General features: G+C 44.7%; 1 protein-coding gene across 1 annotated transcript in view; it reads left to right on the top strand.

The window, feature by feature from the left end:
• Prickle1 (prickle planar cell polarity protein 1) overlaps nucleotides 1–24,976 on the top strand; it is a 94,153-nt gene extending 69,177 nt beyond the window's left edge. Inside the window, exons 2-8 of the mRNA XM_027396365.2 lie at nucleotides 13,500–13,685; nucleotides 15,430–15,543; nucleotides 16,179–16,316; nucleotides 16,829–17,032; nucleotides 18,953–19,139; nucleotides 20,168–21,031; nucleotides 22,749–24,976. Of these exons, the coding sequence (XP_027252166.1) occupies nucleotides 13,554–13,685; nucleotides 15,430–15,543; nucleotides 16,179–16,316; nucleotides 16,829–17,032; nucleotides 18,953–19,139; nucleotides 20,168–21,031; nucleotides 22,749–23,605 (2,496 nt within the window). The 5' untranslated portion in view covers nucleotides 13,500–13,553 and the 3' untranslated portion in view covers nucleotides 23,606–24,976. The remainder of the gene's footprint in view (nucleotides 1–13,499; nucleotides 13,686–15,429; nucleotides 15,544–16,178; nucleotides 16,317–16,828; nucleotides 17,033–18,952; nucleotides 19,140–20,167; nucleotides 21,032–22,748) is intronic.
• The last annotated feature ends 847 nt before the right edge of the window (nucleotides 24,977–25,823 follow it).

The following is a 25,823-nucleotide window of genomic DNA, read 5'->3' as shown; positions in this document are numbered from 1 at the left end:
TCTCCTTCACCATTGCATCTTCCCTGAGCACTGTGAGCTCTCACAGAGCATAGGGGTTAGAGATGAGATGGCTGAACTCCAAATTATAAGCTGACTACTCAAAGTGGGATGTTATTTGTTGTGGTTTGTGTTAATTCTGCACTTTACCCTAAGTGTTTTCATTGAGAAAACTATCTGGACACTGAACCATTTGGGATGGGATGGCAAGGAAGAACCAGCACCTTGACCTTGAGGAGTGCCTCTTTTGTGCTAAATGTACCTCAGTGGTGTGGAGCTTGCCACACATGGACAGTTCAGTATCCACTATCTATAATATATATATATATATATATATATATGTGTGTGTGTGTATATATATATGTATATATATATATCATATATGTGTATATATATGATATATATAATGTATCTATACCTATAATATATATCTATGTAATATATCTGATATGTTATATATTATGTATCTATATCTATAATATACATCTATATATAATATATATGATATATAATATATAGATATATATTAACCAAAATATCCTTGAGATATACCCTGGTGAAGATAGGTTCTAAACGGTCCACAGAGCCTCTGGTCTTTTCCATAGGTATATGGATGTAGAAAGGAAATCCTGTCACTCTAGTATTTCTGACAAAAAAAAAAAATGTTTCCCTGGTGTGGATACATTTGCTTTAGAGACCAGTGGGCTCTATGGCTCAGAAATCAAGATTAGCCTATTACTTTAGTTTATGTTGGATCTCAAAAACTACAGCAAAAAATAAATTCCTTTAAATATTGAAACTAAAACATTGAAGCCAGGTATGACATATCATCCTTATACTCCAAGTGCTAAGGAGGCTGAGATTGGAGGATTGCTGAAACTTGGTGGTCATCCTGGACTTTTCACTAAGTTCCAGGCACCTGAGCTACAGAACAAGACACTGATACATACACCATACACGCACACACCAAAAACTTCTACATTGAACCTCAAAGTAATTGACTTAAATTATTTTTTTAAATGTATTTACTTATGGTGTCTGTGAAGGTCAGAGGCAGTTCTTCTCTCTGGAGTCCCATCAGAAGAGGTGGGAAAGAGCTACGAGTCCAGAATTATAGTTGGTTGATAGCTGCCACATGGGTGCTGGAAATAGAACCTGGGTCCTCTGCAAGAGCAGCCAGGGCTCTTAACCACTGAGCTGTTAAAATGTAACACTTAGAACTATTATATTTTAAAGGTGACTTGTTTTGTTGTTTGTTGTCTTTTGAGACAGGGTTTCTCTATGTGACAGCTCTGGCAGTCCTGGAACTCACTCTGTAGTTTAGGCTGGCCTCAAACTCACAGAGATCTGCCTGCCTCTGCCTCCAAATGCTGGGATTAAAGGCACCACTGCCGCCCAGCTAAAGGTGATTATTAAATGAAGAGAAGGTTTGAGTTTAGAAATGTGAATCCCTCTGATTGCCTTGAGTTCTATGTCTCCCTGTTACAGTTTGAAGTTCAAGCCTCATGTTAGGGCTCAGCTCCAGTGCCCTCAAAAGCCATGGAAGTGAGTATGCTGCCTCACCTTGGAATGCCAGGCCTGTCAGCCACCCCTCACCCCTACACCTCAGTCCTGTACACTGGTCAGGTATAGTCCAATTCTTAACCCCCAGAACACCTTCCTCAGATGAGGCCCTGCCACCTCTGCTCTTGGCTACTGTGGTAGTCTTCTCACTCTTCACGTTTGCTGTTCTGGGTTCCTGGCCCCATTCCCTTCACCCCACCTGACAAGGACACACATGTGCCTATGCCTAAGAGGTTGTGGTTCCCCACTGCACTGGAATGGCTGAACAGCCAGTCACACCTGGCTCTGCCTTTGGTCACACTTTCTAGTACCTACGCCTCCCCAGCCTGTCTGCTGTCCCCCAACTCAGCTTGGTCCAAAGCTATTCCTACTTCAGTGCCAGCCTGACTGGCAGTGTTCAGTGATACTCCACTGTCACCGTGCTTGATCCTCTCTTAGTGTCTTGCTTATTTTATAAATATAAGATGGTAGTTTCAAATGGGACTACCCTCCCCTAAGAAGAATGGCAGCACTTTTCTCATTATATTCTCTCAATATTTTGCTGTGTCTGCACTGTAAGGTCGCAGTTAAACACTGTGATCGTGATACCTGAATAAGTCTTGGATAATGTGCCAGGGTACAGCCCCTTTAGTAATTTTTAGGAGGCATATCCTTTTTTCTTCACATGGCAGTAGTTTTTCAGTAGTGAAGTTCTTAAAGATGTTTGTAATAAACCCCAGACCCGGCGAAGCTGAGACGGTTGAAGGTCAGAATCTCAGTGAGGTGACTTTCTCAATTATACTGGACACAAGTTTGTTTGTCCAGTATGCCTTTGGGTGTGAAAAAAAGTTTCCCAGAGAGGTTGGGAGTGAATGGCAGAGCAGGCCAAGGTGGCTGCTGGTTTGCACTAGCTGTTACCTAAGCAAACATCAGGTCAGTAACCCAGGTCTGTATTCTTCACCAGCTTTGCTGACATCTCCCAATAGCAGGGCTCTAAGCACCTATCTGCTGGTAGTGTCATGAACAAACTCGTAGATTAAATCACAACAGGAACAGAAACGAGACAGCTGATAGAGTGTGGGGAGCAGGCAGCTTGACATGGAAGAGGCTGGGGTTTGTGTGTGGGGGATGCTGTGGATGGACTTCCTCAGAGCTGCATCACTCTTGTCTGTTTCTATGTCAAAAAAAAAAATCGTTTATGCTCCTCCCAGAGAAGTTTTAAAATTAACTTAACTAAGACTCAGGCATTTTAGAGATGGGATACTCACTATCACAAAGGCTAGCCTTGGAGAAGTAATCTGTCCCAGTGTTGGCAAGTACCTGCTGAGAGAATAGGCATTTAGCCCCCTGATGACAAACCCTGTGCACAGGGTACTTTGAAGTGAAGATGGCCCCACTCACTGAAGTGGGGGTGGTGTGGAGGTGGTTCCTGGGAGGTTTTGGAGTCGTAAATACAATGGGATGGAGTGTAGAAACTGTTGAAGAACCAGTGCTCTCTCATCATCATGCTTTAAATATAATCAAAGGGTAAAGAAAGTAATTGGAGACTTTGGGAAGCTGAAACTTATCATAAACCTCCATAAATGCCCCTAACTCCAGAAAAACCCTCGCCACCTGCCTCCCAGCCCTTCCCTTCCCTGGGGTGGAGCAGGCTCAGCTAACAGGAATGAGAACATTCAAATGCTCAGTGGTCTCCCAGGCCACAACAGAAACATTTGCAAGGGTAGGACAACTTACTACAGTTATTCCTCCAGAGTTTGGCTTATTGATCTGGACAGAATTGTGACTGAAGCTGAGCAGTGGTGGCTTTAAGCCCAGCACTTGAGAGGCAAAGCAGGAGGATCTCTGTGAGTTCAAAGCCAGCTTGGTCTACAGAGTAAGTTCCAGGACAGCCAGGGCTACACAGAGAAACCCTGTCTTGGAGGGAAAAAAGAAAAAAAGAAAAAAAAAAAAAAAGAATTGTGACTGATTCTACAGATATCTGATGATTTGGGGACTTGTATGTTGTGAAAACCAGATTGCTGCCCTCCACCTTGCTCCTGCTGAAGATTAAAACCATACTTGTCAACTGCCTCTCAAAGTTAGATGAATGAGATGGCATAATGAACACTGCAGCCAGTTATCTCTGTTTTCTGTTTGTTTAGGTGTGCTCACCTATGCGTGACGGTTTGGAGGCCAGAAGTTGATGTTGGTTGATGTCTTCCTCTAGGGCTCTCTACCTTACTTTTGAGAAAGGTCTCTCACTGGACCTGGAACTTGTGCTCTCAACCAGACTGGATGATTAGTGAACTCTAGGATGCTTGTGTCTCTCTCCAACCCCAGCATGGAAATACAGTTGTGCACAGCCACAGCTGGCTTTTTACATCCATGCTATGGATCCCAATTCTGGTCTTCATGCTTGCACTGCAATCACTTTTAGCCAGTGAGCCACCTCCCCAACCCAGGGAAGTGTTTTGCAAAAGAGACCTCAAGGTCACTGTAGGCAGCTGGCACCAAGGTTTCCTTATAGCCTGTACTTTATCTCTTTCTACCAGACTCGATAAATTGGCATTTGACAAAATACTAGCTCTTTGTTTCCCTGCCCTTGTCACATTTGTTCTCCTAAAACAATCCCATCCTTGGGACAATAGCTTAAGCTTAGAAGTGGTGTTACTTGGATAAGGTATGGTCCTGAAAAGAAAACTGTGAGAATCCTTTATTCACTGCAATGCTCTGATATGTGCAAGTCACAATAACTGTTTCCACAGAACAGAAGACAATAGTGCCATGACTAAATCGGCACCCAGTACCAGGCAGTGCTAAGTGCTGTGAGGCCAAAGGAGAGAGTGATGCTTAGAGCAAGTGGGAAAAAAGCCCTTGGGGTGGAGGAAGCTAAGCCCTGAGAATTTCTGAGTTTCCTTTCTCAGCCACCTAAAGTGTGATCTTCAAGTAACTGAATTGTCTACTTCCCTGAAACAAAAGGATGCCGGCTGGGGGCACGCCCTCTTATCTGCATAGATTCACTGTTGACAATGGTGATGTTTTCTGACCAGGTGAAAAGTCGTTTTCATTCAGATTGAAAGTCAGTAGGAAGTTTCTCACTGTCCCTAAACTGCCTCACTGGCAGAAACACAATAGACAAGTTGACAGTACCTGTTGGAAATGTGGCAAACGGTATTTACAAGTAGTTACCTTGTAACAGGCCCTCAGTGGCTACATTTAATACTGATAAGCCTCACTACAGGATGTGTTGGGAGTATGTGTGTCAACATTCAGTGTGAAACTAGCCTCCTCTAGGGCTGTTACACACGGAAACCCTGTGGGGGGGGTGGGCAACCCCTCCCCCCAAAAAAGAGTTCTTGTGGGTAGGGTCAGCCTGGCTGCATAGAATCTGTATTTTACTGACAGGCCAGTTTAGAGTGTGATGTAAATCAATAACCGGTTGCACATCTGTTCTATGGATGTCATTGGCTGATGTCTTCCCTGAGAAGCTCAAACAGAATGAAGTAGGGAAAGGGAAATTTGAGACAGGTGTGGGTGACACACTCTGCTAATCCTAGCACTTGGGAGGCCAGGCTAGGCTACGCAGCAAGTCTGAAGCCAGCCTGGGCCGTATTTAAAACCCTGTCCAAAAATAAAATAATAAAATAAAAACCACACAAGGAAACCAGCAGTCCGACTCAGATATGGATACTGTGGTGATTTTCACAGATCAACCGGGAAAGTGTGAGCATTAGAGGTTTTTCCACAAGTTCTTATGCCCTCAGGTCAGATCCTCTTTGGGGGATCATCTGGAAAGATTGAAATCACTGGAATCACAAATAATGATTTGTGATGTCTGAACTAAGTGTTTTCAAAATAGTCGAGTAGCAGAGCCAGGACTTTTTGGTCTCTGTCACTTTAAGAAAGTAACAAGTTTAAGAAATTCAGTTTGTCCTCAGCTGCCTTGAGCTGCAGCAGAGATAACAGAATTTGGCCACACAATTATTTACTTGAGGGAATCTATTTATGGCAACCCGAGTATTTTTAAATCACAGCTACAATAGGGCATTGTTCCTCTATATAAATAAATATATGCTGCAAAATCGTCATACTGAGTCTTAAAGAAGAAACTGTTGGCATTCACGGTGCGTCTATTTACTAGCGTTTTAGGGAGGGTGGAGCACCTAGTGTTTCTCACCCCTTCTCTTGGCACCTTCCCTCCCATACACACACCTGAGAAGGCTGTTGTCCCGATTAAAGCTTATAGCTCAGGCGACTCTTGGACTTCAGCTGATAACTAATTACTAATAAACATTACTAATTGTTATTGATTTCTGGGCTCGCTTTGAGGTCCAGATTTTGCTTCTCTGAGCCCTTTCTGCAGACAGCTGAAGCCAAATTCCTCTCTTAAAGCTCCTAAAAATAGCACAGAAATAAGATTAACCTAAACATGCGTGGGGCGTTTTCTTGTGTTTCAAGGATGATAGTTAAAAACCTTCACTGGCTACTTAAGTGCGTCGTGTACCTGACTTCTTTGCTTTTGCAGTTATTGATTGCTTAAAAAAAAAAAAAAAAAAAAAAAAAAAAAAAAAAAAAAAAACTCCGGCTAAGCCATAGGAATTGCTTTCATTTAAATGCAAGGAAGTCTTAAGCGGGGAGAATTCGTATGTTAATGAACCCTTCGGAGTGAGAACTGGGTTAAACGCGCCATTTGCTGACATTGTTATGGACAGCCTGGAGATGATTTGTGTAAGCGGTAGCCCTGTGGGGCTGGGGGTGTGCGGCTGGCGGAGCGCCTGCCCAGCGTGTGGGACCCTGAGTTCGAGGCTCGGCACCGCCCCCTCGCACACTGGCCCGCGCCTGTGGCCGCGCGTGCACCTGCGGGCGGGGGAAGTTTACAGAAGCTCTCAGGGGCGTCTGCAGTACGCCGGTCACAGTCCTGGGCGGCTGAGGATGGAGCGCGGCTGGCGGCGGTGCTCTCGAGTCTGGGTAACTTTCCTAGGAATGCCGTACGGGCGGACGGGCGGGCGGGCGGACGGGCGGGCCCCGGTGGACACTTGCCAGGGGACGGTCAACGTGACAGTTCCTGGAAAGCAGGCGGCGCGACCGGCTGCTCCGAGCCGGAGCCAACCTGGGGGTGGAGCGCGGAGCGTGCGAGCCTGTGCTGGGGGACCCGGTCTGGGGCGCGGGGCGTGCAGGTGCGCAAAACTGGCTGGGCGCGAGCGCGGGGCAGGGACAGTGGGGACCAGACCGCGGGGACAGGATCGCGGGCGTGGGCGCTGGCCTCCACTGTGCTATCGGGGCGCGGGGCAGACCGGAACGAGGCTCCCCCTTGCGGCCAGAGCCGCCGCTGCTGCCTGAGCGCAGGGCCGAGCCTGCTCAGGAGAATCTGGGTGGCCCCGCCGTTGTGTCCCCGAAGACGGAGTCATCCTTCCTCCTAGCCCATCTTGAAAGGCTCACGTTAAACCGTAGGTAGCTAAAGCGGGGCGGTGTGTGGAGTTTGTTTTCACGACTCGAGTCTTGTCGCATACTTATGGAAGTGTTTTCTCGGAAAACGCGTTTCACGAGAGCTGTAAGTTTCACAATGGAGACGTTGTTCCTGGAGCCAACAGGTGACGGGGTGAAACCCGAGTCTGTGTGTATATTGGAGTCAGGTCTGGCCGCTGTTTCCTTGGGCCGTGCCGAAAATAGAAATTAAAAAAAAAAATCAGTGAGAGATTGACGGGAACACAGCTTTGAGAAAATGTGTCTCCCACTGTGGAAAATGATGGTCTTAGTATAGACATGGCTTTTCGTGATTCGTCACAGGCCACAGCATGCCAGCGTAGGTCTCTCCAAAAGTATCTCTGGCAAAGCACCATGCCTTGTCATGGGATTTCCTCCTTTTGTTTAGCAGTCTCTTACCGTCCTGGAATGCATTTGTGAGTGAAATTAGAATGCTGTCGAAGAGGTCGTCATTCCCTCTTGGAAAAACTGGATAGTATTTTGGCAACTGGTGGCACATAACAGCTGGGAAAATGGGCAAGTTGAGTGGAGGTTTAACCTGGAAAATACCCAATGGCAAATGCCCAAATGCCACCGATTGCTGGTGTGAAGCTCTTTTAAGTAAAAGAAAATTGCATTAGCTGTGTTAGGCTTGGTCTTCTATCACTAATGAAGCCGTCTTGGGTTCAGTAGCAGTGACTTTTGTCCCTGCTACAGGCCACAGGCATGGAGTGTTCTTGGAGTGTGTAAAAACTCTAAAGAAAGTATAATGTTGAGTGTGTGTTTGCTGGGAAATTCAAAATTTGATCCCAACGCTTTTGTTCCCCCCAGATTCATTTTAAGTTAAGGACGTCATAAATGGAAATGTGTATAACCATGAAACTGCATAACTTGTGTTTTGAGACCGGAAGTGTGAAGACTTCTGTACTACCGGATTTGTGCTCTGTTGCATTTAATTGACCTGTATGCTTTAGTCTGTTAGAGTAATTTTGAATAAGGAAACTGGAATGACATACTCTGTGCACTGAGGCCTTGCTAACAAACAGATTAACAAAGAAGCTGTTCAATTTTGTGACTCACCAGGTGGCACTTAGCAGCAGGGGACAACTAGGGAATTTTAGCCAAAATCACTGTCTGTTCAGGTAATCAAAGGGTTTCCTAAAAGTACTATACCACCATGGTAATCTTCACATAGCAGCTGGCATGGGACTTTATTGGGAAGTATTGACAATTAAGGATAGGATCTTAGACTTCATGGAAGAATTGACAGTTGTCTTAGAGATTATTTTAAGTGTATGGGTGTTTTGCGTGGATGCACATATATGTGCACCACATGCATGCCTGGTGCCATGGATCCCCCAGAACTGGAGTTACAGACAGTTGTGAGCTGCCATGTGGATGCTGGGATTTGAACCCCAGCCCTCTGAAGGAGCAGCGGATGCTCTTAACCACCATCTCTCTAGCTCCTGGACAGTTTTAGGTCTACATAATTTTGATGTGATATGGTGAGTTGGTCCAAGGATATGATGACTGACAGGAACCAGGGCAGAGCTGACAGAATTCAAACCTGCAGGAATTGACTCCCTTGGACCCTCACTTCCCTTCTGAATTGCCCTCCCATCTCCCAGCCATACAATCTCAAAACTATAGCTTCCATTCATTTCCCCCTTTCCTGTCAGTTTGTTTTACTTTCTTCTCCCGAGCCACCCTGTATAGGCTTCCTTAGGAAGTAGGTGCCCCTCCCAGGATTCTTTTCCTCTTTCCTGGTCATAATTTTCAGTTTCCGTCTTCTTGGAAGGCCAGAAACATCCTTCTGGCATTCCCCATGGTGTCAAGGTTAAGTCTCCAGCCTGGCAAGTACTATTGCTGACAGTCTGATCAGAATCTGTCTCCTAGGAAAACCACCTTCTCCACTGCTGCTTCTGGAATCTCATATACTATTTCAGTGGTCCTCAGCCTGTGGGTCGAGACCCTATAGAGGTTGTATATCAAATATCCTGCATATCAGATATTTATGTTACGATTCATAAGAAAAGCAAAATTACAATTATGAAGTAGCAACAAAATAGTTTTATGGTTGAGGTCACCACCACATGAGGGACTATATTAAGGGTCAAAGCATTAGGAAGGTTGAGAGCCACTGGCTTAGAGAAGCAAAGGCTGATTTTTACATCTCAAGGTCAGTGAGAACACTACCCCTCATATGAAGAATAGAAAATAAAGTGATGGCAATGACCAAGCTAGCAGTGGGAGGAGAGAGGAGCAGAGCCGCTCTCTGGCTGGTTTGACTGACATCGTCATGTCCTGAATACCATCACCAACTCCTGTGCTGAGAATGCAGGCCCTCACTGTAATGCAATCAGTTTGTACTGTTTTGTTTTTCGAGGCAGGGTTTTTCTGTGTCGCCCTGGCTGAATTTGCACCTTCAAGCTTTGCCTCATTTACAAAATATTGAAAGCAACAGATTTTAAAGATTTCAAAGATGTTGGTTGAGGGCAAAAGGGTAAGGCTACTTAATAACAGATAATCTTGGTGGGTATCAAGGATGAAACTAGTGAGCCAGGCATGGTGTGACACCTTTAATCCCAGCACTCAGGAGCCAGGGGCAGGTGTATTTCTGAGTTTGAGGCCAGTCTGGTTTATACAGTGAGTTCCAGGACAGCCAGAGCTACATAGTGAGACCCTGTCTTGAAAACAACAGAAAAGAAGAAACAAACATACAAGCATAACAGTAGGGAAGAAAACACCTGCAGAAAGTTTGACAGGCACCAAAACATCGAAGGTCAAAGCCCCCCTTGTGTTGGGATGACCTCGGTCTACAGACATTCCAGTGAATAGTGGCTTCCTAGGTTGTTCAGCCGGATTCCATCCCCTGTTTGTGGAAGTCTGAAGCATGTGCACTTTTCACTGTGCTCAAAATGAAAAAGTTTTCAGTCCTATAATTTACACACAGGCTGCCACTAAAGAACAAGGACATATAAAACAGAATTTGGAACCATTCCTATCGAGTTGGCTACATTTCCTTAAAATTCTGGCGCCTAATGGAATGTCACTTGCCCCCTTTTTGTTTTTAAAAATTTATGTGTATGGGTGTTTCCCCTGCCTGTATGTCTCTACACCACATCTGTGCCTGGTTCCCAAGGAAGCCAGAAGAGAGCATCAGATTCTGTGGGACTGGAGTTACGAGGCCCAACTTGTGGGTGCTGGGAATTGAACAGGGGCCCTTTGGACAGGTAACAGGTGCTCTTAACCACTGAGCCATCTCTCTAGCCCCAGTTGCTTCCCTTTTTATGTACCCCACCCCCAAACCCATCAGCAGTGACCTTTAATCATAAGAGTGATCGAATGGGATGGATGAAACAAGAGAAGGCCCTACATTGTGTCACTGAGTGAATGAGGTCATATTCTGATTTGGGGACAGGTGCCCTTCATACACTAGCAGCTGTGTACAGTTGTTGCTCCACCTGAGACTGATCCGTAGATGGTACACATGCTCTGTGTGTGCTCACGGCACGTGTCATGTCTAAGGTTAGTGTGGGAACTGGTAGAAGCTGCCTTCAAGGCTGCTGGAAGTGGTGACCACTAATTTCTCACAATCGTTTGCCCTTAAGAGGCTAGAACCCGGCCGATCCAAAACAGGAGTAAAACCCCAGGGGTCAGCACCCTGTCTTCCTTTGTCATTAACATGTTCCTATTCCAAATGTCACTTGTCAGCTTCAAGCAAGGCTTTTCAGTGACAGTGAACATGGCATCCTCCTGTGGTACAGTGCAGTAGTAAGTTTGATCCCGTGTATTCGGAGAATTCCTTCCTGGTTGCAAAGTCTTCTGTAGCCTTAAACCATCTTCAGAAAGACAGCAGCTTGGTGTGTGTGCCAGCCAGAATGGAGTCAGATCCCCCAAGAGCTGAAGCAGGAACAAACTCAGGCTCTCTCGAAAAAAGGGCAAGTGCTCTTAACCATTGACTCATCTCTCTGGCCCCACAGTTGCTGGTTTTAAAGAGCCAGGACTCTGGGATGTTTGATGAGTCATGAAAGGCCCCAGAACTTCAGAACTCAGTTTCCCCAACACTAAACACCAGATCATCCACCCAGAGAATCACTCTTACCTCCTGGGTCAGATGTTCTCTTGACAGTTATATGATGATTGAGAAGTCATACATCTGCAGACTCTGTGTGTGGTTCTTTTTAAATGGTGAAAGTCGATAGCTAGTCTTCAAGAAAGAGGAGTGAGAAAAGACAAAGGAGTGGCGTGGAACTGTTAACACTTTGTATGGCTTGGGTAGGTGGTGTGGAAGAAGCCCATGATAACCCCTAAAAATGTATACCAACTCTACCAACCTCCAGCTTAGTTTAGTTCTCACCCAGATGGGCCTGCCCCTAAGGCTCCATGCCTCTGGACAATTGGCTCTGAGGCTCAGTAGGTGTTGAGTGAGACACCTTCCAAGTCACACTGCTTCATATTTAAACATAATGTACTTAAACATTATAATGTTAGTGGTAGCAGGTAAGCTGGCCACCCTACTGGGCAAACCCAAAGCCACCCTTGGGATGAAAATGACTCTTGTTTTCCTGATATTGAACCCTTTATATCGTCAGAAAATAAGTCTTCAGTGTAGTTTGGTGAAAGGCTGGAGTGAACCTGTGAGAGTTGAAAATTTAAGACGTGGCCAGTTCATCCACATAACTAGTAGGGATGGTGACAATTCACAGGGATCACCTCCATCAATATGGTGAGGCACCCCATATTTTCAGAGAGTAAAAGGGGATTCAGATCTTTGGCATTCTGCATCATTGAGCAAGTTCAGGAAAAAAAAAAGGGTTTGTCATAATTTATAGTGTCTTTTATTTTCTCCTTTTAAAATAGAGTAACGTTTAATTTTTAAGTTCTTTTTAGTATTTATATCTTCTGTCATTCTCACCCTACCGCACCCACAGCCAGGTTTGACAACATATGCTCCTATTTCAAAATTCTCTTTTTAAATTGCATTAAAAAGTACCAGTTCTCCAGGCAAGAGCCTGTGAGTTACTAATGAAAGTCTTAATCTCTAGGTCTCTTCCTTTGGCACAGGGAGGTGGATCATTCAAGGCAAAAGGAAAAGACCCAAGACGGCTTCTGACTTTCATTAACACATCCCTTTTTATTGAGGGGGTGGAGGGATGCACCTCCATTGGGAAAGCCATGCCTAAGACAGAATGGTCTACACCTGTGTGAAATGGCTGAGTCAAGAGGTGATAGCCTCCTGATGGTGGTGTCGGAGGAAGTGAGGACGCCTCCCTTCCCTTGGGTTGGGGTAGACAAAAGTCGACTTTACTGGCTGGGGCTGTATCTGTGATGTCACCATTTCTCCCTGGGAACAACTGCAGCCTGGAGACAGGTGCTCCTCCCTTCGTGGGCTGGTTGAAGTGTGAAGTTTAACATGTCCTTGCTTTATAAACTACATTTTGATGGTCATGCACTTTACAAGTGATTCCTCCCAACACTAAGTATTTAGTGTTGCATTGAGAGAGTTGCTGAGACATGACTTCGCCCTAGGCTGGGGTTGTTTAGGAGTTCAGCCTTTCCCTCAAGCTTAAGCAAATGAGAAGTCAGAAGAATTCCTGATACCTGACTTTGGCTTTACACCTTCTATAATTAATTTGCTGTCTTAAGCCTCTGTTTTCTAAAGTGACTAATCAACATTTTCTTTATATACTTTGATATACAAATTTATATATAAAATCAAAATACATAAAGAAAATTGGAGTTGTGAAATTTCTTGTTTTCTTTCTTAGTGCCTTGTGTGAGGGATGGTTTTTAAGAACTAGAAGACAAAGACACAATGTTTAACAAAACTGACATCCCAGAGTCAGGATCACTGTCTTGATACCTTTATTGTCCTTTTGCTGAGGTGCCCTCCCCCCCAGAGATTTAACACCTCACTCTGACAAATAGTGGGCTGGTTCTATTTCACACTCAATAAGCACTGCCTAACTTTTCAGTAAATGTTGCTTGATAACGAGATTAAGCTCAAGTCGCCATGCTGGACACTTTCTTGTGACATGGCGCTATCTTCTGTATCCCTTTACTGTTTTTTGAGGAAATTCACTAAATGGCTGCTTGACTTGAGCCCTTTCTAATCTGTGTGTAAATCAGGTTTGGTATCGTGGATTAAAAATTTCAAATGCGCGCTTTGGCCCGGGGATCCACTCTAAGCAGTCAGCACTGCCAGGAATGGAAAACTTGCTTAGGAAATACGGGGCACAGAGCAGCATCTTTCTGGATAGCTGATAAATCATGAGCAAGAAGTATTGTGTAAAGGCAACGACAACCCTAGCTTGGTGGCCTTCCTTTCTTCTTTGGTCCTGAGCTGGTTAAGGAGGATCACTCACTTCCTAATCGTTTGAGTAGTACTGGGGCTTGCAAGTGACTCCAGGCATTTGGTCCCTTTCTCTGGGCCCGTCAACATGTAAATAGCTATTAACTAAACACTCTTGGAAAGGAGAGTTTTTACCTCTTTCTCCCTATGTCTCCCACAGCAGCCATTGTTGGATGTCCTGTGACTGAGAAGCCAAGTTTTAAACCTCATTATTATGCCTTTGGAGATGGAGCCCAAAATGAGCAAACTGGCCTTCGGGTGCCAGAGAAGTTCCACATCAGATGATGACTCTGGCTGTGCGCTCGAAGAGTACGCCTGGGTCCCGCCAGGCCTCAGGCCCGAGCAGGTAGGAACTCAGCTGTCTTCTGATTTGCTTTCCAGGGATGTGTGCTGTTTGGCAATGTGGAGTCTCACTCTTCCTTGTCTGAATTTGCTTTCTAAGGTCCAGTTTGGTTTCTTAGTCAAAGCTTTCTGTCTTCGCACTCGTGGATCATGTCACCCCAGAAATAGTGCTCTGCTTCTGCTGTAATTAACATACAATGCAGGGTACTGTGGGTTTGCTTTTTAATACCCTCATGAATCACTTTGCAGGCAGAAGGAACTTACCTGATTTGGATTTTTTTTTTGATGGGGGGTGGTATTTTGAAATGGGGTCTCCCAGTGTAGTCCTGGCTTGCCTCCAACTAACAGAAGTCATAGAGACCTACCTTCTTCTGCCTCCCAAATGCTGAAGTGAAAGCCATGTGCCGCTATGCCCAGCTCTTAGTGTTTCAAAACTTCAGTAAGAACAAAAGAACCGTCTCCTGGCCAGCTCTTACTCTCTGTGGAAGAGGGATGCAGTGTTGCCAATAAATTCGGCCTTTTATGAATCATCAGTGTAGCAATGTTTTTGTTTTGCTGTTTTAGGGACGGTGGGAACAGTGTATGCCTATTATTTTTAATTTATTTAACTTTATTTTATATGCATTTGTGTGAAGGTACGAAATCCCATGGAACTGGAGTTTCAGACAGTTGAAAACTGTCATGTGGGTGCTGGGAATTGAACTAGAAGAGCAGCCAGTGCTCTTACCCACTGAGCCATCTCTCCCTCCCCCTGTATGCCTATTTTTATCTCCCAATATACTTAACGATGACGTTATCAAAACTTGTTGGCAGATCTTACACAAGCAAAGTTATCCTTCGGAATAGAAGATCCCAGTCTGGTGTCTGATTGTTGAGTAACCTTTCTTGGAAGGCAGGAGGAAGCCCCTTTGAGATAGGGAATCCTTATATATTCAGAAACCAGTTCATAAGTGGCTAGTGACAATGAGGTGACAGAAAAGCTGCTAGAGCCACACAGGAAACAAAGGTATGCTGGCCTAGCAGTTAGGGAAGTGGAATTTTGATAGGCTGTCTTTTGGAGAGAATCCCTTACATTTTAGATGGTGTTTGTAGAACTGATGCTAACAGTCAAGTCCCAAGGTCTCTCATGTCTTCTACTTGAAGCCCTTTGGTTCCATCTCAGCATTGCACTTTTAGGAATGCATGTTCCTAAAAGACAATAGAAACATGAAAATGGCTTTCCCTTTCAAAGTGAGCCAACACCAGCTCAGCATGGCTCTTCTCCTGCTTCCTTGAGGGACCTGAAGCCGGATACTGCAGATACCACCCATGGAAAGCCTGTAAAGTGGATAGAGAACCATAGAATTCAGAGAGAAAATTGAGTCTGTTTGTTTAGAGGCTGGATCTTGGATATTTGTCACATGAGCCTGTGTGGTCATTTACAGAATTCACCCAGAACTCTCCCTTGATCCCTCAGCTGACCTTTGCAAGACTGGGGAGCAGGAACCGTAAATGTGTGCATTTGATAGTGCATAATTTATGATGCCCTTAATTGTCACTACAAATTGCATTCCTGAGGAGCAATTTAGCAGCTGGATGCTAGTTGATGCTAGCAGATGCAGGTTTACACCGCTGCTGAGTTGGCTCAGCTGGTCCCCTCATTAGCTGCAGGGGGCCAGACCCTGTAAGGAGGGAAAGGTGAAGATGGGCAGGCTGCTCAGACCCTCCTTTTGTGTATTGATGGCATCCATCGTGTGCTGCTCTCACAGATTCAGCTCTACTTTGCCTGCTTGCCAGAGGAAAAGGTCCCGTATGTTAACAGCCCTGGAGAGAAACACCGGATTAAACAGCTTTTGTACCAGTTGCCACCGCATGATAACGAGGTAAAGTAACAGAAGGAAAGCTAATTAGTAAAAAGAAAATAAACAGCAAGCATCCAGGGGCCTTTCAGAACCCCAGCTCTTCTCTCTTTGGCCTTCCTTAAAACCTTAAGAATATTACCCCCCACACACCCCTTTTTAAAAGAGAATAGAGAAAATAGCACCACAGCAGGATACTTCACACAAGTTGTTTTTTAAAGTGTTTTCAGCCACCCACAAACTATGGGGAGCTTTTCCTTCCATGTGCAGGGTGAGCACATGGATTGAAGACCCTAGTACCTGCAGAATATGGAGTGAAAGTGGCAATTACCCAGTTTCCACCTTCTGTGGAAGGTCTTTCTTTCTGATAAAGACTGGAATCAGTGTGTCCCTTTTTCTAAAGGTTGAGAACCATTTTACTTTAGTTTTTGAGACAGGGTCTGGATCACGATATGTAGTCCAGGCTGGCTTCAAATTCCTGGAGATCAATGGACAGGTCTCGGTCCCATGGGTACTGGGATTAAAAGCGTGAGCCTCCACGCCCAGCTGAGGGTTTGAGCAGGGCAGCTGGGTTTGCTGTTTTACTTCTGGGAACACTGGGAATGAAAGATGGTCATGATGGAGATCCAGCAGGCACCTCCGTTCTCTTTCCTGTGAAGGTGCGGTACTGCCAGTCTCTAAGTGAAGAGGAGAAAAAGGAGCTGCAGGTGTTTAGTGCACAAAGGAAGAAAGAGGCTCTTGGGAGAGGAACCATTAAACTCCTGTCCAGAGCAGTGATGCATGCAGTGTGTGAGCAGGTAAACCTTTCTAGAGGGAGCAGAGGGTGGGTGGGAGTGGTGTTGATGGGGTGACACCAAGGGTAGCTGATGGCTGGCATGGATGCACACCCTATAAAAACTCCTGAAATTAAAAAAAAAAAAAACACAAAACAATTTTATAACAATTCTTACTGTCAGCACTGCTGTGTGACAGCAAGAGTCAGTCTGTTTGAATGACACTAAGCCTTGTGGGGGGAGGGGACCTTGTATTTAACACATAGATAATGAAGACATTCTGATCCCTTACTAATGGTTCTCAGTAGGAAACAAATCCACAGTGGGAATCAGCTCAGTCACACTGGCCAGAGCTAGGAAGAGTGGCTGTGTAAGGTGTGATCTAAGGTTGGATAGCCATTTAATCACCAGCAGGAGTAGACAGAAATTAAAGCTATCCTAAAAAAAAAAACTTGTAGTTTACTTAAAATCAAGAAAAGTTGAAGATCCAGTAATTTAAATGAAGGACCATTTTAATTTCAAATCTTTGTCTTTAGTGTGGATTGCAGATGAATGGAGGGGAGGTTGCAGTGTTTGCCTCCCGAGCAGGCCCTGGAGTATGCTGGCATCCATCCTGCTTTGTCTGCTTCACATGTAATGAGCTACTGGTCGACCTCATCTATTTCTATCAGGATGGAAAAATTCACTGTGGCAGGCACCATGCAGAACTGCTCAAACCTCGATGCTCAGCCTGTGATGAGGTAAAAAAAAGAAAAAGAAAAAAGTTCACCCCTTAATGATGGAAAAAAATAAGCCAACAGCCAATATTCCACTGTTTGCAACTAAGCAAAATATGTATCTCCTGCTTTTGTTCTGCACGGATATTTTTAAGATATAGCTGCCCATTCACAATGGAATTCTGTGCAGCTAATAAATATAGGGCAAGCAGGTGCTTTCACTTTTCCATGGATGGATGATGTCTCTAATAAAATGTAGGGTGGAAAAACACTGCAGAATATGTAGAATATGGTCTTCTTTGTTTTGTTTTCCAATATAGGAAAGAAAGAACTCAATGAGGTAGACATGTTGTATACAGTTAGCAAAGGTTAGAAAAGACAGAAGAAAGTCAGTAGAGGGCATAGCATACGATGGATGACAATGTAAAAGGAATTTCTTTCTCTTACATTATTCTTTTTATAAAGATTTTGGTAAATTTTTTAATGGTCTTATATGGCTAGGTGGGCCTAAAACTTACTATGTAGCTGAAGTGAAAGTTGAATTCCTTATTCCCCTGCCTCCACCTTCCAAGTGATAATAGATACACACCACAATGCCACCAAACTTGGAAAAGTTGAAAAGATACTATAGATAGCCTCTGTACACTTTTCTCCTAGCTACCTGGTGCTAGCATCTTCCATAACTGTGCTGTACCTAGTAAGAGCAAGAATTACGAATTACCATTCATGCAAGAGCCTGCCTATACCTATGGGCTTTATTTAGATTGCCTTTACTTTTTTTTTTTTTTAAACCATCAGTGAATTTATTTTAGGTTTTTAGGCAACCACATAGGAAAACAATATTATGGATTCCTGGTAATCAAGGATCCTTCTTGTGTCTTCTTTGTCTTCCTCAGTCTGGGACAGCAAGTTTTCAGTTTATACATCCACATATGTATTTCCTTCCACACATGAAATATAGATTTTAAAGTCCTGAATGTGCAGGTGACCCCCATGTCAGACAAATAGCTGTTCATACAATCCCATTCTCACTGTGGCTCTGTGTTCATGCCAGACACTTGTTTCAATTAAAACATATATAGACCAAAAGTTACTTGACTGTTAGTGTGTGCTTTCCCAGATTATTCAACCAAAACGGTCCAACGGTCCTTGGGAACAAAAGTGTGACAGATAAATTCTATTTCTAATGAAGAAATGCTCTTTTCAAGTTTAAGCAAACTTTTAGTTAGCTTCCCCTTTTCTTTTTCCTTAAAGATTTTTTTTTTATGTGAATTGGTGTTTTGTCTGCATGCATGTGTATGTGAAAATCTCAGACCAGGAACATGCTTTGCTTCTGTTGACACCGTCCTGACTTCCAAGCACTCGCACTGGCCCTTCACATTCTACACCCTGTCTCTCAGCTTTCTCCTGCAAACTCGACTGGTCTCTTATTGCTAAGTTTCAGGAGCAAGAGCTTTTCCATGCCGGGTTTGGTGGCCTCTGGGTACCCTGTCGGTGGCTCACCCTCCCTGTTCCGCCTTACTCCGCTATGAGCTTTTCTCACTGCCTGCACTTTGTTCTCCTCTCCTCACTCCTGGGTCTTGTCCAGGCAGCTGTACTTGCTCACCATGTACCCAGGGCCATGTATTTGGGTAGAGGTGAGGTTTGTGCCTTGTTCCACTGCTAGGGTGCAGCCATTTTATGGCCTCTCTCACACAAACACATACTTCTCACCGTCTCCTCTCACCCAGAGGGCCACCACAAAGGACACCTCCAACAAGAATGTCACCACAGAATGAACCCCTAAGATGGCACCTGCAGTAGGGTGTTTGAGCTCAAGTGTGAGAGCCAGTGTCAGCCATGCAGAGTGGAGGCTTGTCATTGAGATATGCTATTTTTCATTCCTTTTTATTTTTTTTCTGCATGTTGATCTTTCATCCTGTGGTTTTGTGTTTCTTTTTAAAGATAATTTTTGCTGATGAGTGCACAGAAGCCGAGGGTCGCCACTGGCACATGAAACACTTCTGCTGCCTGGAATGTGAGACGGTCCTGGGGGGACAGAGGTACATTATGAAGGATGGCCGCCCCTTCTGCTGTGGCTGCTTTGAGTCTCTCTATGCTGAGTACTGTGAAACCTGTGGGGAGCATATTGGTAAGTGTCGTTCCCACCCACCTCCTGTCCGCCCTGTCACACAGCCGCATCCACCCCTGATTATCCACACACAGTCTTGCCTCTTTGTGAACATGTGTGAAAATGAAGGTATAATTTACATGTGTTGGTGCACACGGCACTTCAATGACTGTCAGATGAATACTGCATTCTGATTATTCACAGCAGCAAATACAGAAGTAGCGAACACTGAGCTGCCAGTCTGGGGATGTTCATTAAAGTTCCCATGAGCCTATGGGGATTTTCCTTTTGCCAGTGGGGCTGGGGGGATAAAACCCAGAGGCCTTGTGTATACTAGGAAAGCCCTGGTCACACCATTTTTTTTCTATCAGTTTCATGTGTGTTTGGGGTAAATCATTCCATTGAGAACACACTGGCAGCAGTGAGCTCTATCAGCCAGCAGCACTCAGCTCACAGTTAGAGCTTATGGACTACTTGTATCTGCACTATACAGTGGCTCAAGCTTCTGCCCCAAGCATCTTCAACAGCAAAAAAAGAAAAAAAAAAAAAAGTACAGTAATGCAAAAGTCATGGCACTAAACACATCAAGTGCAAGATACTTTATTATAGAAAGGGAGGTGAAACCAAAGGGTCCCTTTGTATGACCACAGTGAGGAATGTGTGTTGGTCAATTTAAATTTTCATCAATCTGCATGCAGATCTGTCGATGGTTATCTTATGACTATCAATTTTGGGGTTACAAATAGTCCTTTGAACAGAGCAAAAATACATTATCTGCAAATAGGGAAGGTTAACACTGTATGTAACCAACACCTGACAAGACCAAGACAACACCGAACCAGATGTGTGGTGTACACTTGTAGTCCCAGTACTCAGAAACTAAGGCAGGAGGGGTGAAACTCAGAGCCACCCTGGGCTCACACTGGCTTGAACCACATAGTGAGATGTTATCTTGAAACAAAGCCCACAATATTCCTATAACCCACAAGTCCCCTCCTATGCACACCTTGCCCCAGCACCTAAGGGTTTTCCTATCTCTTTTAAAACAGGTGTGGACCACGCACAAATGACCTATGACGGGCAACACTGGCATGCCACAGAGGCCTGCTTTTCCTGTGCTCAGTGTAAGGCCTCTCTGCTGGGATGCCCCTTTCTTCCAAAGCAAGGTCAGATTTATTGCTCCAAGACCTGCAGCCTTGGCGAAGACATGCATGCCTCCGATTCTTCCGACTCTGCATTCCAGTCGGCCCGATCCAGGGACTCGAGGAGAAGTGTGCGCATGGGCAGGAGCAGTCGCTCTGCAGACCAGTGCAGACAGTCTCTGCTCCTGTCTCCTGCTCTGAACTACAAGTTTCCAGGTCTTAATGGCAATGCTGATGACACCCTATCTCGGAAGCTGGACGACTTGAGTCTGTCCAGGCAGGGAGCAGGTTTTGCCAATGAGGAGTTCTGGAAAGCCAGGGTAGATCAGGAAGCCTCCGAAGACCCAGAAGAATGGGCTGAGCATGAAGATTACATGACACAGCTCCTCCTCAAGTTCGGTGATAAAAGCCTCTTCCAGCAGCAGCCCAGTGAGGTGGATATTAGAGCCAGTGAGCACTGGATACCTGACAGCGTGGTTAAAAGCAAGCCCGAGGTAAAGCCAAATCACCAGGGCCTCGTCAGTAAGAAGTATCAGTCTGATATGTATTGGGCGCAGTCCCAAGATGGGCTGGGTGACTCTGCCTATGGTAGCCATCCAGGCCCTGCCAGCAGCCGAAGGCTTCAGGAGTTGGATCTGGACCACGGTGCTGCAGGGTATAACCATGATCAAACCCAGTGGTATGAAGACTCCCTGGAGTGCTTGTCTGACTTGAAACCAGAACAAAGTGTCCGGGATTCTATGGATTCTTTGGCATTGTCCAATATCACAGGTACGTCTTCCAGAGATTGCAGGGTGTTTGAAAAAGCAGGCACTTAAAGGTTGACTAACAAGTTACCATTGAGCACCAGTAGGGGGTGTATTATTTAAAATTCTGGACTATCTAAGATGCTTCATTTAAATGCCACAGAACAGTAAAGCAGGCATGTCTGTAAGGTGAGTACGCATGCGTAACATTCTGAACATAACCTGTTGTGACAGGAGAAAACTTACTTGGATAAGGATGTCTGTGTCTGGATTATGGGTTAGAAATTCTGTATTTAGATTATACTATATGAATTAATTATACTAAAATTAGCCTGAGCATGCTATATATGTATAACTGTTAAAAGAAAATTCCTAGATCACCCTGGAGCAAAAGATAGCTCAAAAAAAAAATCTTAAGTGTTTTTTTTTTCTCATTATAAAATTGTACTTTAATGTTTCCAAGGCATATTCTTATTTACCCCATGCTATGTTAAAATGACCCTGAGCTGTATAAAGTAGATATTATTACATCTTAATAGGAGGAGACAAATTATTTGGCAGCCGAGTGGCTGATGTTACCCAGGTTTTGAAGGAAAGACTGGCATAAACACCAGCATGTTACAGAAATTTCATATGGATGTTTGCTTAGGACACAGGAACATTGTATGTCTGCTCCTAGTTCACAGACTAGTAATAGCCAGTCCTTTATATTGCTGTCACAGCCAGGAAAGGGCCAGTGCTGTCTGCTGCCAGAGTGGTTTGTGCAGAAAGATGAGCCACTGCTCCCTCTTTGGCTCCTGGCCTGTCAGCTATGAGTCCAATTGTAAAGGGGAACTGAGGCAGCATGGTGGTGAGGCTGTGCCAGACCCTGTACAACGTTACCTTGTCACCCAAACTGGGTACAATTGGGTGACAGTTGAAGCGTGAAAGGCAGGATCTGGAGGTGAAGCTCAGAAGTACAGGAGGCACTTGGCATGTGCAAAGCCCTTGATTTAACCCCCAATGCTGAAAGCGAAAAAGTCAAAACATCGGAGGCTGATAGCTTGTTTTTCAGTACCATTATTCCTAAAAGCAATCTTTAAAAAGTAGGGAGTTACAGTTACAGGAGCCTATCAGAGGCCCATGCCTGTCTTCCCGTCCTAGATCCTTAGAAACGAGAGTAAACCATATTGTAACCGAGATCATTGGCCTTGGTTTATAAGTAAGTGCTATCTGGAAGTGATGTATTTTAAAGACTCAAGTAGAATGACTGACAAAGGGCACAGCCTGGCAAACCTTTGCTTTCAACAGCTTGTCAACTGCAGATTGATTTTTGGCTAGGTTGTACAGTTTCGGTTACTGGGGGAAGCAGCTCCAGACAACCTCAGTACAGCTTTGTTCTGCTGTGACTACATACAGCAGGCTGCTGGCCCCGGTCTAAGATGAAGATGACGGTCTACTGTGAAGGGGCTGACAGACATTCAGATGAGAACAAGTGGCTCTCAGAGCTTCTGTCTGTGACTGGGGGCTACTTTTTGCTGCTTGAGCCATGTGCTAGAACCATCTTTCGGTTCCCTGGTAGCATTAACAAAAGTTCATATGTCTCAGTTGGTAGACAATACACATTGGCTTTCCCAAGTGTGTTTTAATCAATCAGATGACTAGATAGGAAATTTTCTTGGAGATGCTTTTCTGCAAGACATTTAATGTTTGTGAGGACTTTAGGGCTTGCGAGAATCATTGTGTTTTGGGTTCTATTGCAGGGGCATCAGTGGACGGAGAAAGCAAGCCAAGACCATCATTATACTCTCTGCAAAACTTTGAGGAGATGGAGGCAGATGATTGTGAGAAAATGAGCAACATGGGAACTCTGAATTCTTCCATGCTGCACAGGAGTGCAGAGTCCTTAAAAAGTCTGAATTCTGAGTTATGTCCAGAAAAAGTCATGCCTGAGGAAAAGCCAGTACACCTGCCGGTTCTTAGGAGATCCAAGTCTCAGTCTAGACCGCAGCAAGTCAAATTTTCAGATGACGTCATTGACAATGGGAACTATGACATGGAAATCCGGCAGCCTCCTTTGAGCGAAAGGACTCGGAGACGAGTGTATCACTTTGAAGAGAGGGGATCCAGGCCTCACCACCATCGCCACCGGAGAAGCCGGAAGTCCCGGTCTGACAATGCCCTGAACCTGGTCACAGAAAGGAAGTACTCTCCCAAGGACAGATTTCGGCTGTATACCCCTGATAACTATGAGAAATTCATACAGAATAAAGGCGCCCGGGAGCTCCAAGCATACATGCAGAATGCTGATCTCTATGGCCAGTATGCCCATGCCACATCTGATTACGCCCTACAGAACCCAGGAATGAACAGGTTCCTGGGGCTCTATGGGGACGACGATGACTCCTGGTGTTCGTCCTCCACGTCCTCCTCCGACTCCGAAGAAGAAGGGTATTTTCTTGGACAACCCATCCCTCAGCCTCGGCCACAGAGATTCACCTACTATACAGATGACCTTTCTAGTCCAACTTCTGCACTGCCCACTGCACAGTTTAGTCAGAGGACAACTAAATCCAAGAAGAAAAAGGGACACAAGGGCAAAAACTGTATCATTTCTTAACCAAGTAGACACGGAGATTGTTTAATATTTAGCCATTTAACCCTGGACTTTGACCTTTTATTCATCATAGGAAAGTTGCTAAAATAGTGTAAAGTGCTTTCTTGGCCTATGTAAATGAGAGCCCTACTGCTGTTTACAGTCAGATTAACACATGAAAGGGGTGGTTTCCTCTGGTTGCCCTTCTGAGTGGTGCCAGATTAACACACTGTCTTGTGCCTGTGGCAGGTAAATTACAGCTGCTTTGGTCTTCAGTCCACAAGAGAACACTCCAGAAACTGCCACCAGGTGATTGGACAGAGTGTGCATTTTAGAAGATGGGGTAGCCACCATTGTGAGCAATAGTGCTTGTCATTAACTCAGTCAAGTTGGCTCAGGTCCTGAGTGGTGTCGTGTTGTGAGGCATGCATGTCACCATGACGACCTAGCTAACACCTTGTGTCCCATTGTGTGAGGCGAACTTGTTCCCCTTCAGCCCTTATTAGCCAGGTAAACATAATGTATTACTTCCAGCTACAGATTGAAAGGCCTTGCTATTTATATATAGTATTTCATAGACCTAAGTGTATTCCTAATTTAACGGTGCAAATATTAATGTATATACTGTACAGTTCAGATTTTAAAGCTGATATTTTTATATCCCTGAATTGCAAGATGTTTGTTACACTGCCGTGCTAGATTCATTAGGGAACCAGAAACAGCATTTATGGATGAGATGATGGCTTGTATTTTAGTCAGGGTTTATAAGTTTAGACAGTCAATTTATATTGCTTAGTGATGGAAAGTTGGCTTTTTTTTCCTTCAATATTAAAAAAGGCTCTGTATGCATGGTGGGGCTATGTACATACTTGTTGCTGGGGCCCTGTTAATCTTACAAGTGTTATTTATGGGTCAAGCTTTGTAAACTGTATAAATGTAAAAACAAACCCCACACATACCTCTGGAGTATATGGTGAAACCAAGGAGAAGCTGTTTGGGTGTTCTTCCCTAGGCAGGGGGAGGTCTCTCAGCAGGTGATATAGTCCATACAAAGAGCTTTCTGTAACAGTCTGTGTAGACTTACTATGTAAAGAGAGGTTATTTCTTCTGCCCTTCCTTCCCTTCCAACTGGTTGTTGGCCTTTAAAAAGCAAGCTTGAAAACCGAGTTTCCAGTTGCTTTAAGAATAATGAGCCAGAGTACCAGTTCACGAGGCTCTGGCTAAAACGAAAATCATGCTGGATTTGAACTCATGAGCAGGTAGTTTGGTCTCTGCAGTTCTTGCATTCACATCTCAGTCCTAACTGAAGGTCCTGGTGTCACCCTGGGCCTTTCAGGGAGGTGTTTAATAAAAACTTAATAAATGACAACTACCATTATGAGTGTGAATCTTCAACTTTGCTCCAGTGCTCGGTCATGGTTTATTCCGTAGTCCTCCTACCACTAACATCTTTGTTGACCTTTGTTGATCCTCAGACTTGAGGAACAGACAGCCTGTTACTTATCAAGAGCAAAGAAAAGCCATCTGGCCTTGTAAAGACCAGACATGAGTCCAGTAGGTAAACCTATGGCCAGCATCCCCCACCACCAGCATCCATCCCTAAAGAGGGCAAAGCTAGGAAGAGTCCCTTCCAAAAAGCTGCAAAAGGGAGAGCTCTTGGCTCTGCAGCCACATCAGCATTTTCTGGGTCCTGGACACTTCAACAGGTCAGTATGAAAATGAAGACTATGGCTGGGCCTTGGTGGCGCTTGCCTTTAAACCCAGCACTCTGGAGGCAGAGGCAGGTGGATCTCTATGAGTTCGAGACCAGCCTATTCTACAAGAGCTAGTTCCAGGACAGCCTCCAAAGCCACAGAGAAACCCTGTCTCGGGGAAAAAAAAAAAAAAATGAAGATTATGCATGGCAGAAATCCTTCAGACAGGATCAAACACAAACAGTGAAGCTTCTTCAGATGTTTCAGACACAAGTTATCTCTAGATTTCTAGTTGAGGGCTGGAGAGATGGCTCAGTGGTTAAGAGCACTGACTGTTCTTCCAGAGGACCCAGGTTCCATTCCCAGCACCCACATGGCAGCTCACAACTGTAATTATAGTTCCAGGGTACCTGACACCCATGGCAAAACATCAATGCATATAAAATAATTCTAGTTGAGGCTAGAGGTGTAGCTCAGTGACACAGCATGCTCACTACACAAGGCCCTGGGACCAATTCCTAACAGATTGGTGAGTACTACCCCGTAAC

Source organism: Cricetulus griseus, chromosome 2 (assembly GCF_003668045.3).
Source record: "Cricetulus griseus strain 17A/GY chromosome 2, alternate assembly CriGri-PICRH-1.0, whole genome shotgun sequence".
Taxonomy (NCBI): Eukaryota; Metazoa; Chordata; class Mammalia; order Rodentia; family Cricetidae; genus Cricetulus; species Cricetulus griseus.
Note: the sequence above shows the minus strand (reverse complement) of the source record. Positions and strands in the feature narration are given on the sequence as shown.